This window comes from Rhinatrema bivittatum, chromosome 11 (genome assembly GCF_901001135.1).
Source record: "Rhinatrema bivittatum chromosome 11, aRhiBiv1.1, whole genome shotgun sequence".
Taxonomy (NCBI): Eukaryota; Metazoa; Chordata; class Amphibia; order Gymnophiona; family Rhinatrematidae; genus Rhinatrema; species Rhinatrema bivittatum.
The window spans coordinates 89,512,163-89,526,879 of record NC_042625.1 but is presented as its reverse complement, the minus strand read 5'-3'; the positions used below and the strand labels follow the sequence as shown (position 1 = coordinate 89,526,879).

General features: G+C 45.5%; 1 protein-coding gene across 1 annotated transcript in view; it reads left to right on the top strand.

Annotated features, from left to right (window-relative positions):
• Window positions 1-13,829, top strand: part of LOC115100571 — a 53,048-nt gene extending 39,219 nt beyond the window's left edge. Inside the window, exons 8-11 of the mRNA XM_029619089.1 lie at window positions 2,171-2,348; window positions 3,923-3,956; window positions 4,133-4,165; window positions 13,384-13,829. Coding sequence (XP_029474949.1) covers window positions 2,171-2,348; window positions 3,923-3,956; window positions 4,133-4,148 — 228 coding nt within the window. The 3' untranslated portion in view covers window positions 4,149-4,165; window positions 13,384-13,829. The remainder of the gene's footprint in view (window positions 1-2,170; window positions 2,349-3,922; window positions 3,957-4,132; window positions 4,166-13,383) is intronic.
• The last annotated feature ends 888 nt before the right edge of the window (window positions 13,830-14,717 follow it).

Here is a 14,717-nt window from a genome sequence, read left to right as displayed (position 1 = left end):
GCATAGTTAAGTTGTGGAATTCATCGCCAGAGGATGTGGTTACAGCAGTTAGTGTAAATGGGGTTTGGGAAAGTTTCTAGAGGAAAAATCCATAAACTGCTATTAATTAATAAGCAATAGTAGTAGCTTGTGATTTATTTAATATTTGGATACTTGCCAGGTACTTTTGATTTGGATTGTCTGATTTCGGAGCAGCCTCGGAGGGAACTTTCCTTCCACCCCACCCACCTTCCCCTCCCTTCCCCTATCTAACCTGCCCCCAGCCGTATATAAATCACCCTCCTACCTTTGTTTTATTATTTATGCCTGCCTCCGGGCAGGTGTAGGTTGCGCGCGCCGGCCGAGAGCCAGGACGCGATCCCTGGGCCCAGCGGCAGTGGCGATACCTCTGGCCACGCCCACACCCCACCCAGTTTTTCAAGCCCCGGGACATACGCACGTCCCGGGGCTTGCACGCGTCACCGAGCCTTTGCAAAATAGGCTCGGCGCGCGCACGAGGGGTTTTAAAGGATTACTCACATTAGAGATGTGAATCGTGTGATCGATCGTCTTAACGATCGATTTTGGCTGGGGGGGGGAGGGAATCGGATTGTCGCGGTTTTTTTTTTTTTTTTTAAATCGTGTAAATCGTAAATCAGGGGAGGGCGGGAAAACCGGCACACTAAAACAACCCTAAAACCCACCCAGACCCTTTAAAATAAATCCCCCACCCTCCCGAACCCCCCCAAAATGTCTTAAATTACCTGGGGTCCAGTGGGGGGGGGGGGTCCCGGTGTGATCTTCCACTCTCGGGTCACGGGTGCGTTAATAGAAATGGTGCCAGCGCTATCTTTGCCCTGTCATATGACAGGGCAAAGGTAGCGCCGGTGCCATTTTGGTTCCTGTCCCCCGACGACACGAGCGCAGGAGATCGCTCCTGGACCCCCAGGGACTTTTGGCCAGCTTGGGGGGGCCTCCTGACCCCACAAGACTTGCCAAAAGTCCAGCGGGGGTCCGGGAGCGACCTCCTGCACTCGAATCGTATTGCCGTATTGCAAAATGGCGCCGGCCGTATGGCTGTACCGCCGGCGCCATTTTGTATTGCATTTTGTAATCCTTTAAAACCCCTCGTGCGCGCGCCGAGCCTATTTTGCAAAGGCTTGGTTAAATGTCTTAAATTACCTGGGGTCCAGTGGGGGGGTCCTGGTGTGATCTTCCACTCTCGGGTCACGGGTGCATTAATAGAAATGGCGCCGGCGCTACCTTTGCCCTGTCATATGACAGGGCAGAGTTAGTGCCGGCGCCATTTTGGTTCCTGTCCCCCGACGTCACGAGCGCAGGAGATCGCTCCCGGACCCCCGCTGGACCCCCAGGGACTTTTGGCCAGCTTGGGGGGCCCTCCTGACCCCCACAAGACTTGCCAAAAGTCCAGCAGGGGTCCGGGAGCGACCTCCTGCACTCGAATTGTATTGCCGTATTGCAAAATGGCGCCGGCCGTATGGCCATTTTGCAATACGGCAATACGATTCGAGTGCAGGAGGTCGCTTCCGGACCCCCGCTGGACTTTTGGCAAGTCTTTTGGCAAGTCGCACCCATGGCCCGAGAGTGGAAGATCACACCGGGACCGCCCCCCCCCCCCCCCCCCACTGGACCCCAGTTAATTTAAGACATTTTGGGGGGGTTCGGGAAGGTGGGGGATTTATTTTAAAGGGTCGGGGTGGGTTTTAGGGTTGCTTTAGTGTGCCGGTTTTCCCGCCCTCCCCCTTCCCCCGATTTACAATTTTTGACGATAAATCGGGGGAATTCCTATTGTATATAGCCTCTAACAATTTTTGACGATTTAAAATATATTGGACGATATTTTAAATCGTCAAAAAACTATTCACATCCCTAACGCACATATATTATGCGCGTAACCCTTTTAAAATCCGCCCCTGTGTGTAAAGATGGTATGGACCAATCAGTCCAGGAACAAAATTTATAGGGATATGGACAAGTAACCCACATAGGTCCAGATATAGCATTTAACATGGAAAAACCTAGCAGCAGGTCTGATATTGGGAGTTTTACCTGCAAAATTTAGAAAAGGACCCCAAATTCTTGAGGTTTCCTGCAGAGGTTGCACATGTTTCTTGTATGCTATGTCAGTAATGGAAAAAAGAAAATACCTAATTACAATTGTTCTTTCCAGGAAGTTGGATGGAGTCAAGAAAGAGGCCCCTCAGGTGGAACAGACGCCTCAGGTGAACAAGACGCCTCAGGTGAACAAGACGCCTCAGGTGAAACAGACGCCTCAGGTGGAACAGATGCCTCATATGTAACAGATGCCTCATATGTAACAGATGCCTCAGGTGGAACAGTTGCCTCAGGTAAACTCATAACTTCAATGCCACTCGTAACACAAACAGGTACAAGAAATTCTCTTTTATTAGGGGAAAACCATCCAGAAAGTGTCCAATAATATGTACACAGAGGAGACGCTACCCAAGAAAAGGTGAGCGCTGTGCTCTCCCGTTTGAGCCTGAATTTGTGTGTGTGTGGGGGGGGGGGGGGGGGCTGAGGGGGAGGGTAGGTTGCAGAGAGGGGATGGATTAAGAGAGCAAGGCTCAGAAGCTGTGAAAATATGGTGACTACATGGCACAGTCTCAGGTGAGGTGATGGAGTAGAAATGACACAGAGTATCAAAGAGAAATCATGGAACAGGAAAAGAGGATCCTTGGTGCTGTTGAAGCAGATTGGATGGACTTGAAGGACTTTATTTGTCCTCAAATTCTAAATTACTATGGGTGTGATCTTTTTTCAAGGGATTTCTTCAATGCTGTGCCTATAAAGGGAAAAAACATCAAGACATTGGGGTTTCATTGTTTTATCTTGCTGGTACAAGTGTTTGCGTGAAATCTCCTAGCATGGATGAGAAGAAAAAGTGAATTATACAGACTGTGGTCAAGCTCCTAGCCATGATCACCAGGCACTCAGAAGCATCAATTGCTTCATGAAACTGTCTTTGGCAGAGAAACTCAACAGGGATTGATTTATTTATTTAGTTATTTATTTAAGGCTTTTCTATACCGAATTTCTTGATACAATTCAGTTTACATCGAACATAGGTTTTAAACAATAACATAGCCAGTAAACATCTTAATACGAAACAAATAGAGGCAGAGTCAAAAGTTACATTATAACAAGGGCGAGCAACTGGGGATAGGAAAAAGAAAAGGGGAAAACCACAGTATACAAACAAACGGATACTTTATACAGAGGGTGAGAGTGGCTAGTATAGCCACTCTCTAAGGCAACTTCAAGAAATTATGACATCTATGACATCTAAGTGACATTAATGTGTAGCGTAACGAAGTAGTGCATTATAGTTCAATGATGAATTATGTAGCAGGTAGATGTCATCATGGATGTAGAATTAGGAGAAAACTCCCTCACATCCCTGATAGTGGTGAGCAGATTTACTTTGAGATATACACTGTACATGGAGGATGAGAATTTCAGGAAGCAACGCATGGAACTAGTGCTGGTTCTTCCTTTCTGTGAAAGGATCCTCTAGAATGGGGATTTTCTGCCAGTCCCCAAACACTATTATCCTCTTTCCTCAGTTGGTAGGATTTCATGTGTTTTACCAGTGCAATAATATTCATTATTGGGCTCCCAAGTTACTTTAAAAGGATTCTGTAAAAAGCCTACAAGGCCATCTTCATGATAATGACCAAATGTTCTTTTTTTCCTTTCACCAATGTTTCCTTTGGTCTCTGTTCCTTTTTTCTCATTTACATGTATTTTGTCTTTGTTATCCCTTTTTATTTCCTGTTTCTCACTTTACTTCTCTATCTGTTTCTCTCTTTCTCTGCTCAGACTCCCTCCCTCCCTCTCTCTGATGCTGTCATTCTGTGCCTTTGTCTATCTCTGCCTCAGCCCTGTTATTTGTTTCTTGCAGATGGGAATTACAATGACTCAACACCAGAGGCCGGGTATGTATCTTATTTTGCAGTTATGTAAGAAAACTAAAGCTGTGAAGCTTGTAATCTGCCTCATGCTCATTCTCCATCTCTCCTCTCTTCAGACTCTGTGTTACCTTCTCTTTCTCCTCACTCTCTTCAATCCAAAGAATGTTTTTGAAAAACATCACTAATTCTCTCTCTTCCAGGACTGCTCAGTACTAATTCTGGATCTCTAGCTGGTAAGTAGCCTGATTTTTCTTTATTTTCTTTCTTTCTTTACTTTTTTAATTCATAATAAAAGGGTAATTTCAAATAACCTGCACAGCAGTAAACTATGGGGTAAATCTTTAAAAAATACGCGATCGCGTACTTTTGTTTGCGCACCAGGCGTGAACAAAAGTACGCTGGATTTTATAAGATACGCGCGTATCTTATAAAATCCGGGGTCGGCGCGCGCAAGGGGGTGCACATTTGTGCAACCTGCGCAAGCCGAGCCCAGCACGGCCTGCCTGTTCCCTCCGAGGCCGCTCCAATTTCGGAGCGGCCTCGGAGGGAACTTTTCTTCGCCCTCCCCCCACCTTCCCCTCCCTTCCCCTACCTAACCCACCCCCCCCCCCCCCCCCCGGCCCTATCTAAACCCCCCCCTACCTTTGTCGGCAAGGTTACGCCTGCTGAATGCAGGCGTAACTTTGCGCGCGTCGGCCGGCAGCCCCGCTCCGTCCTCCGGTCCCGGGGGCTGGTCCAGAGGCCTCGACCACACCCCAGGCCAGCGCCACGCCCCCGGGCCCGCCCCTGAAACACCGCGGCACGCCCCCGAAATGCCACGTCGTTTTGGGAACGCACCCGGACACGCCCCCTCTCGCCCCTTTTCGAAAGCCCCGGGACTTACGCGCGTCCCGGGGCTTTACGCGCGCTGGCGGCCTATGCAAAATAGGCCGCCAGCGCGTGAGGGCCCTGCGCACGTAAATCCGGAAGGATTTACGCGCGCAGGGCTTTTAAAATCCACCCCTATGTGTTTATTCTTATAATTGCAAGTTCACTATGAAAATATTTAGATAATTGGCCAAGTATGAGCACACATTCACTCATGTAAAGTTACACTTCCTCTTTAGAGATTGTAATTAACGTGTAAGTGTTGACTCCACCCTCAGAGCACCTCTGCTCAGTTTGCGTAAAAGTACATGCATAACCAGGTTATATAAATGATAGGAGTTGAATAACATCTTATAGATCAGTGATGGCGAACTCCAATCCTCGAGTGCCACAAACAGGCCAGGTTTTCAGGATATCCACAATGAATATGCAAGAGAAAGATTTGCCTTTATTGTATGCAAATGTATCTCATGCATATTCATTGTGGATATCCTGAAAACTTGGCCTGCTTGAGGCACTCGAGGACTGGAGTTCGCCATCACTGTTATAGACTAACCAATTTATTGAAGCCTGAGCTTTCAAGGACAGAGTCCACCATTAGATGTGACTAATGAAGTGAACTCTGTCCCCGACCGCTCATGCTTCAATAAATTGGTTAGTCTATAAGGTGCCACCCAACTCCTGTCGTTTTTGTTACACCAACCTCAGGTTACATACATATTTTTACATTCCCCAGGCTATTTTAGTACAGCCATTTATGTGCATATATCCAGATCTTATGTGCCTATATGGCTTTGAAAATTATCCCCAAAATGCACATCAAAATGTTACAGAGGATTTTTCAGCTTTTATGAGAAAAAAAAGATATAATGAAAATGGCTTCCATTAAAAGATGTCAGACATTGGGGACCCTTGTGCAAAAGGAGTGGTGAGCACTGGGATACCTAGCTAGGAGAGACGCTGGTACCTGCACCCTTCCCCCATATCATTCAAGCAGCACGCCTCTCAGGACTCAGCAGGACCCCTGTGCAAGAGGAGTGCTGAGCACTGGGATCCTTAGCTGGGAGAGAAGCAGGTGCCTGCACCCTTCCCCCATATCATTCAAGCAGCATGCCTCTCAGGACTCAGCAGGACCCCTGTGCGAGAGGAGTGCTGAGCACTGGGATCCTTAGCTGGGAGAGAAGCAGGTGTCTGCACCCTTCCCCCATATCATTCAAGCAGCACGCCTCTCAGGACTCAGCTGGACCCTGTGCGAGAGGAGTGCTGAGCACTGGGATCCTTACCTGGGAGAGACGCCGGTGCCTGCACCCTTCCCCCATATCATTCAAGCAGCACGCCTCTCAGGACTCAGCAGGACCCCTGTGCGAGAGGAGTGCTGAGCACTGGGATCCTTAGCTGGGAGAGAAGCAGGTGCCTGCACCCTTCCCCCATATCATTCAAGCAGCATGTCTCTCAGGACTCAGCAGGACCCCTGTGCGAGAGGAGTGCTGAGCACTGGGATCCTTAGCTGGGAGAGAAGCAGGTGCCTGCACCCTTCCCCCATATCATTCAAGCAGCATGTCTCTCAGGACTCAGCAGGACCCCTGTGCGAGAGGAGTGCTGAGCACTGGGATCCTTAGCTAGGAGAGACGCTGGTACCTGCACCCTTCCCCCATATCATTCAAGCAGCACGCCTCTCAGGACTCAGCAGGACCCCTGTGCAAGAGGAGTACTGAACACTGGGATCCTTAGCTGGGAGAGAAGCAGGTGCCTGCATCCTTCCCCCATATCATTCAAGCAGCACGCCTCTCAGGACTCAGCAGGACCCCTGTGCGAGAGGAGTGCTGAGCACTGGGATCCTTAGCTGGGAGAGAAGCAGGTGCCTGCACCCTTCCCCTATATCATTCAAGCAGCACGCCTCTCAGGACTCAGCAGGACCCCTGTGCGAGAGGAGTGCTGAGCACTGGGATCCTTAGCTGGGAGAGAAGCAGGTGCCTGCACCCTTCCCCCATATCATTCAAGCAGCACGCCTCTCAGGACTCAGCAGGACCCCTGTGCAAGAGGAGTACTGAACACTGGGATCCTTAGCTGGGAGAGAAGCAGGTGCCTGCACCCTTCCCCCATATCATTCAAGCAGCATGTCTCTCAGGACTCAGCAGGACCCCTGTGCGAGAGGAGTGCTGAGCACTGGGATCCTTAGCTGGGAGAGAAGCAGGTGCCTGCACCCTTCCCCCATATCATTCAAGCAGCATGTCTCTCAGGACTCAGCAGGACCCCTGTGCGAGAGGAGTGCTGAGCACTGGGATCCTTAGCTAGGAGAGACGCTGGTACCTGCACCCTTCCCCCATATCATTCAAGCAGCACGCCTCTCAGGACTCAGCAGGACCCCTGTGCAAGAGGAGTACTGAACACTGGGATCCTTAGCTGGGAGAGAAGCAGGTGCCTGCACCCTTCCCCCATATCATTCAAGCAGCACGCCTCTCAGGACTCAGCAGGACCCCTGTGCGAGAGGAGTGCTGAGCACTGGGATCCTTACCTGGGAGAGACGCTGGTGCCTGCACCCTTCCCCCACCTCAGCTGAGAATGAGACATCATCACAAGGAGCTGTTCAACATCATTTAAGTGGCATGCCGCAGCCTGTGTCAGGCCACCCCTGGTGCGCCGAAGCCATGTGCCTAAGGTGCAGGTCCCTTAGGAGTATTTTTTGTTCCCGGAAATTTCTTTCTGCATATAGGAAGGAAATGAAAGGGTAAACTCCCAGCTTATAGTGAATCAACTAGAGGTCCGATGGAGTGACATGTGTCATGTCCATTGGTCCCAGCACCTTTCGACACTTCAGTGGAGGATTCGAGTCCATCCGGAGCCCCCCTAAGCCCTGTTTCAAGGTCCGATACTCCTCTTGGCGAGCCTGGACATTAGCCCTCCAGTGAACTCTGCTGAGAGTATGAAGAAGAGCGAGGAGCCTTTCACTGCTGGAGTAACTGTGAGGAAAGATTTGGGTAACACTCTTAGAGCCTCATTTTCTAAAGTATTGCAGGCCTGCGATACTTTAGGTAATGAGGGGCGGGGGGCCGAAAAGGGGGTCGGGCCTGCGCTAGCCGGCAGCGATTGCACCGTCGCGGTGAGATCGCTGCCAGTTTCGCACCCAGTAGTGCCACCATAGAAGGTGTAGCTATTGGGCGCGAAATAGGACGCAAAAAGAGCCTTATCTTTTCGTCGTCCACGGTGTCTTCGCGGAGTCGGCCCCGGTGACGCCCCGACTCCTCCTCTTCCGGGGCCGACTCCGCCCCCATTTTGGTATCGCGTGCGATTCGGATGGAAAATGAGGCCCAGAGTTTGATGAGTTCATCATACAGAGGGACTATTAATTCCTCCAATTTCTCCTTAACATCACAGAATCACCGGAAGAGCATTTGGTGGCTAGTAATGTGTCATTAATTGATATATAGAAAGTGGTAATGAGAACAGAGAGAGGTGTGTCTCAGTTAAATGTTCAAATGTATAAGATCACAGAGGACTCCAAACAAACGTTTCATGAACATAAGAACATAAGAAAATGCCATACTGGGTCAGACCAAGGGTCCATCAAGCCCAGCATCCTGTTTCCAACAGTGGCCAATCCAGGCCATAAGAACCTGGCAAGTACCCAAAAACTAAGTCTATTCCATGTAACCATTGCTAATGGCAGTGGCTATTCTCCAAGTGAACTTAACAGCAGGTAATGGACTTCTCCTCCAAGAACTTATCCAATCCTTTTTTAAACACAGCTACACTAACTGCACGAACCACATTCTCTGGCAACAAATTCCAGAGTTTAATTGTGCGTTGAGTAAAAAAGAACTTTCTCCAATTAGTTTTAAATGTGCCCCATGCTAACTTCATGGAGTGTCCCCTAGTCTTTCTACTATCCGAAAGAGTAAATAACCGATTCACATCTACCCGTTCTAGACCTCTCATGATTTTAAACACCTCTATCATATCCCCCCTCAGTCGTCTCTTCTCCAAGCTGAAAAGTCCTAACCTCTTTAGTCTTTCCTCATAGGGGAGTTGTTCCATTCCCCTTATCATTTTGGTAGCCCTTCTCTGTACCTTCTCCATCGCAATTATATCTTTTTTGAGATGCGGCGACCAGAATTGTACACAGTATTCAAGGTGCGGTCTCACCATGGAGCGATACAGAGGCATTATGACATTTTCCGTTTTATTCACCATTCCTTTTCTAATAATTCCCAACATTCTGTTTGCTTTTTTGACTGCCGCAGCACACTGAACCGACGATTTCAATGTGTTATCCACTATGACACCTAGATCTCTTTCTTGGGTTGTAGCACCTAATATGGAACCCAACATCGTGTAATTATAGCATGGGTTATTTTTCCCTATATGCATCACCTTGCACTTATCCACATTAAATTTCATCTGCCATTTGGATGCCCAATTTTCCAGTCTCACAAGGTCTTCCTGCAATTTATCACAATCTGCTTGTGATTTAACTACTCTGAACAATTTTGTGTCATCTGCAAATTTGATTATCTCACTCGTCGTATTTCTTTCCAGATCATTTATAAATATATTGAACAGTAAGGGTCTCAATACAGATCCCTGAGGCACTCCACTGTCCCCTCCCTTCCACTGAGAAAATTGCCCATTTAATCCTACTCTCTGTTTCCTGTCTTTTAGCCAGTTTGCAATCCACGAAAGGACATCGCCACCTATCCCATGACTTTTTACTTTTCCTAGAAGCCTCTCATGAGGAACTTTGTCAAACGCCTTCTGAAAATCCAAGTATACTATATCTACCGGTTCACCTTTATCCACATGTTTATTAACTCCTTCAAAAAAGTGAAGCAGATTTGTGAGACACATTTGGGGTCAATACAATGTAAGATAGATAGGGACCAAACTATAAAATCTGCATTTGACAAGAATACTTTGAATATGAATAATTGCCTGGAGAATATTGAGAATATACAGCGTGGAGAAAATTTGTGATTTTTAAATTTCCCCAATGACATGTTTGCTGTTCTCATATGAAATGTTTAAAAAATAGCCATGTGATGTATTAGGATTTGCAGATGATAAACTCTCTCTAGTATCTAATATTTATTTCCTCCCAAAGAATAAGAGGATTGTTAATGAACAGGAAGGAGCATTAGAAGTTTTATCTGTTAATGAACCTAGTCTCTCCACATTTCTTCAAGCTAATGCAATATCATGCGCTCAGGCTAGCGTACAGGTTAATCCATGGCTGGATGTGTTTTTAGATGCAAGTCCATAACCCCTGATGTAATAAAGGGAGCAGCATGACTAAAATGTGTGTCCAAACCAGCGCAAACCTAATTGCACTTATCACAATTAAATGCCATGTTGATGAGGCTAAGAACATTAGAAATTGCCATACTGGGTCAGACCGAGGGTCCATCAAGCCCAGCATCCTGTTTCCAAAGGAGGCCAAACCAGGCCACAAGAACCTGGCAAGTACCCAAAAACTAAGAAGATCCCATGCTACTGACAACTTGATTAATAGCAATTAATGGACTTCTCTCCCAAGAACTTATCCAAACCTTTATTAGACCTCTCATGATTTTAAAGACCTCTATCATATCCCCCCCTCAGCTGTCTCTTCTCCAAGCTGAACTATTAGCTATTACCCCCCCCCATGTAAAAATAATAACCATGAGCTTTTCTGTAGTTCCTCTGACTTAATATCATCTCAATATTCAGTCAGAGGAACCATAGAAAGCAACAATATGGAATAAAATAAAAAAAACTCTTGATGGCGGTCAGGTTCAGAAAATGGACACTCAATTTAGGGGCATCCATTTTTCTATCCCATGGCTGTGCACGAGTTAGGAAAATGGATGCTTGTAAAATTAGCGTCCATTTTCACTTCTCCTGGGAGCCCGATGCCGAGGAAGCTCTAGAGACGCACAGTTTCCCCTAGCACCACCTTTTTAATGCAGCAGCTCATTAGCATACTTCATTGCATGCCCAGGAGAGGTGGATGGGCGCGCATTATGGGGTAGATTTTATAAATTTACGCGCGCACGTACTTTTGTTCGAGCACCAGCCGCGAACAAAAGTACGCTGGATTTTATAAGATATGCGTGTAGCCACGTGTATCTTATAAAATCCGGGGTCAGCGCACGCAAGGGGGTGCACATTTGTGCAACCTGTGTGCGCCGAGCCCGGCGCGTGCTGCCTGTTCCCTCCAAGGCCTCTCCGAAATCGGAGCGGCCTCGGAGGGAACTTTCCTTCCGCCTCCCCTCACCTTTCCCTCCCTTCCCCTACCTAACCGCCCCCCCCGGCCCTATCTAAACCCCCCCCCCTTTGTTGGCAGATTTACGCCTGCCGAAAGCAGGCGTAAATCTGCGCGTGCCAGTGGTCTGCTGGCGCGCCATCACCCGACCTGGGGGCTGGTCCAGAGGCCTCGACCATGCCCCCGGGCCGGTGTCACGCCCCCGACATGCCTCCCGCCCCGAAATTTGTGCCGCCCACCTGACACGCCCCCGACACATCCCCTTTTGCAAAGCCCCGGGACTTACGCGCGTCCCAGGGCTTGCGCGCACCGCCGAGCCTATGCAAAATAGGCTCGGCGCACGCAGGGTGGGTTTGGGGTAGGTTTTCGGGGGGTACGCGCGTATCTTACATATTGCATCGGCCTGATTGAGTCTTCTCTTGATAATATCCCATTGAGAGCTACTCTGCTGGTCTCCTTTGGTTTAGAAAGAGAAAGAATTGGTGTTTTGTAAATATTTTTCTGTAAGCAATTTCAATTTTGTGGACAAAGAATCCAAATATTTCCTGATGTTTCAGTCTTGACTCAGTTAAGAAGGAAACAATTTCTTATGTTAAAGCAGAGAGTTGGTTTGATTGGTGCTACATTTATTCTTAAATTCCCCTGCAAATTCCTGATTTCTTTTCAGAGAATACTTTTGTTTTCTCTGATCCACTACATCTTGAAACTTTCCTGAATGATAAGGAGACTGGTAGAGTTGTTAATGAAGATCTGTAAAGCATTGAGGAATTGGAATATAAAAATATGCTTTCTCCTTTTTTCCGCATTTCTTTGTTTTCTTAATTTAGTTGATTAGAATATTAGGGTCCCCTTCATGTGGGCTAGTGAGTGTGGTATTTATTATTCCTTTGTTAATTATTATTTTATTTCTTTGTATAATGAGGCAATATTACATTATGTTTTTGTATTGATCTTTATTGTATAAGAAGTAAATTTAATAAAGTTTAAATTATTTTAAAAAATGATGTCAGACATTAGACATAAATCCTTATCTTGAGATGTTTTAGTTTTAGCTTCCTTGGTGTTTTTTGAATGTTCTCCGGGTGCTCACTGGTTAGTCATTGGTTCATCTCCAGATTTCTCATTATTCTCTGGTTCTTCTTCACATTTACGTCAAATGATCTCAGCTTTTTCTTTTATTCCTTTCCAGATGTTCCCTGGATATTCTTTACTTATTGCTCAGTTCTTAAGATCTTCTCTGGTCCCATTTATTTTTTAATAATCAATTATTCTAGTTGTTTTGAGTAGTGTTTGAATTATGTTGCCTCTCTGATGTTTCCACTATGTGGTCTGGAATATCAGAAGTTCTGGCAAAGGTGGAAGGAAGGCAAAACTATTACTGGCATGGTTAAAAGTTGAGGTGAAAGAGGCTATTTTAGCCAAAAGATCTTCATTCAAAAATTGGAAGAAGGATCCAACAGAAGAAAATAGGCTAAAACATATGCGTTAGCAAGTTAAATGTAAGACATTGATAAGTCAGGCTAAGAGAGAATTTGAAAAGAAGTTGGCTGTAGAACAAAAACTCATAGTAAAAACTTTAAAAAATATATCTGAAGCAGAAAGCTTGCGAGGGAGTCAGTTGGACCGTTAGATGATTGAGGAGTTAAAGGGGCACTTAGAGAAGATAAGGCCATCGCGGAAAGATTAAACAATTTCTTTGCTTCGGTGTTTACTGAAGAGGATGTTGGGGAGATACCCGTTCCGGAGAAGGATTTCATGAGTAATGATTCAGATGAACTGAACCAAATCACTGTGAACCTAGAAGATGTGGTAGGCCTGATTGACAAAATGAAGAGTAGTAAATCATCTGTGCTCCAGGTGCCTCCCAAATATAGTTTACTTCATTGTTTGCTGTCTCTATGTTGTTTAGTTTCTATGTCTCTTCCACTATGTCTAATTTATGTGCTCTCCAGATTTATCCAGATATGTAATGTTTGTTTTAGGCTCCTGGTATGTAACCTAAGCCTTGGGGCACACATAGCCAGCCAGGTTTTCATGATACCCACAATGAATATGCATGAGAGAAATTTGCATGCACTGTCTCCTCTGAAGTTTTCAGGATATCCACAATGAATATGTAGGAGATGGATTGCATACAATGGAGGCAGAGCATGCAAATCTCTCTCATGCATATTCATTGTAGGTATCCTGAAAACATGACTGGCTAGGTGTGTCCTGAGAACTAGGTTGAGAACGCTTGCTTTAGTGGTCAGTTGTTTGAAGGATGTTCTCCAGATATTATTGGAAGTTGAAGAATCTTGCTATTGATTTGAAAAATGCTCACGGTTCTCATTATTTCTCTTGCAGGTGCCTCTTATCCAAAGCTCTTGTCCTATGTGGGATACGCTGTGATGAAAATCTTTTAAAACATACAGTGTCTTTTGCTTCCTTGAATGCAGATGGTGCTTTCTAAGGACTGATTAAATCATTTCTGCCTTTATTAATTATATAACTAAAATATCTGTGCATTAATGCAGCAGCTACATATTTGTTATCAGCCTTTACAGTTAACTGCTATTCTTCTCAAGTGGATACATTTTCTCTGTCTTGACTATCTAGAGCTTGGGGAGCTACTGTAGAAGCCATCTGTCTCAGAATAATAATGTATGTTATTTACCTCTGTGAATTACATATAATCCACCTTGGAGAGTTATAGTGTATTTTTACCCTATTGTAATAATTGTTGATATTCCTCAATCACAGAACCTTTTGGTTTTTGGGAAAGAAAATTAATAAATATATTAGCCACCATAGTAATCTATGTTTTACTTAGCTCAGGGTAGTGGTTAGAAACAGAGAACCTGAGAGCAGATAAAAACCATAAGGCTCATCTAGTTTGTCCATCCATGTCTCCTGCTCAGCTTTATAGTCATCATAATTTGGATAATTTGGCACAGCAGAATCTAGAGTATCATAAAATAACCATCTAAACAAGTACCCAATATAAGAAAATATAAATATAATGAGGGAAGACCATCATATAATAGAGCTCAAAACAGCACTAATTCACTGTACCCTGCATACGTCACTGCGAGCCACAACTGCCTCAAATATTTAATCATAGGTCTTCACCATTTTTCAAATACCTTTTTTCTTTTAATATTTAAATATTGCATAATAAAAAAAGTAGCCCACACCTTTTTTTTTTTAATTGAAAAATGGCTGAATAGCGTTGTAAGGCAGTCCATTAGAGAATAGCCACTGCCATTAGCAATGGTTACATGGAATAGACTTAGTTTTTGGGTACTTGCCAGGTTCTTATGGCCTGGATTGGCCACTGTTGGAAACAAGATGCTGGACTTGATGGACCCTTGGTCTGACCCAGTATGGCATTTTCTTATGTTCTTATTGATAAGGAATAATCCAAAACACCCCAAATCACTTAGGCCAAAAATACAGCCCAACAGAAGCTGGGTTTTGGTGCCTTCATCAGGGGTTAATAAAGGCAATATAGCCTTGATTGAACTCTCCACACTGCTCAGCTCTTTCTATCGAGCCTTTTTTTACTAAAAAATAAGATATGTGGCTATTTTTTTATTATGCAATATTTTAATATAAAAAAAATCTTTGAAATATGGTGAAGATCTATGATTAAACATTTGAGCGAGCCTTGGCATGTAATGATATATGCGCGTTATTGT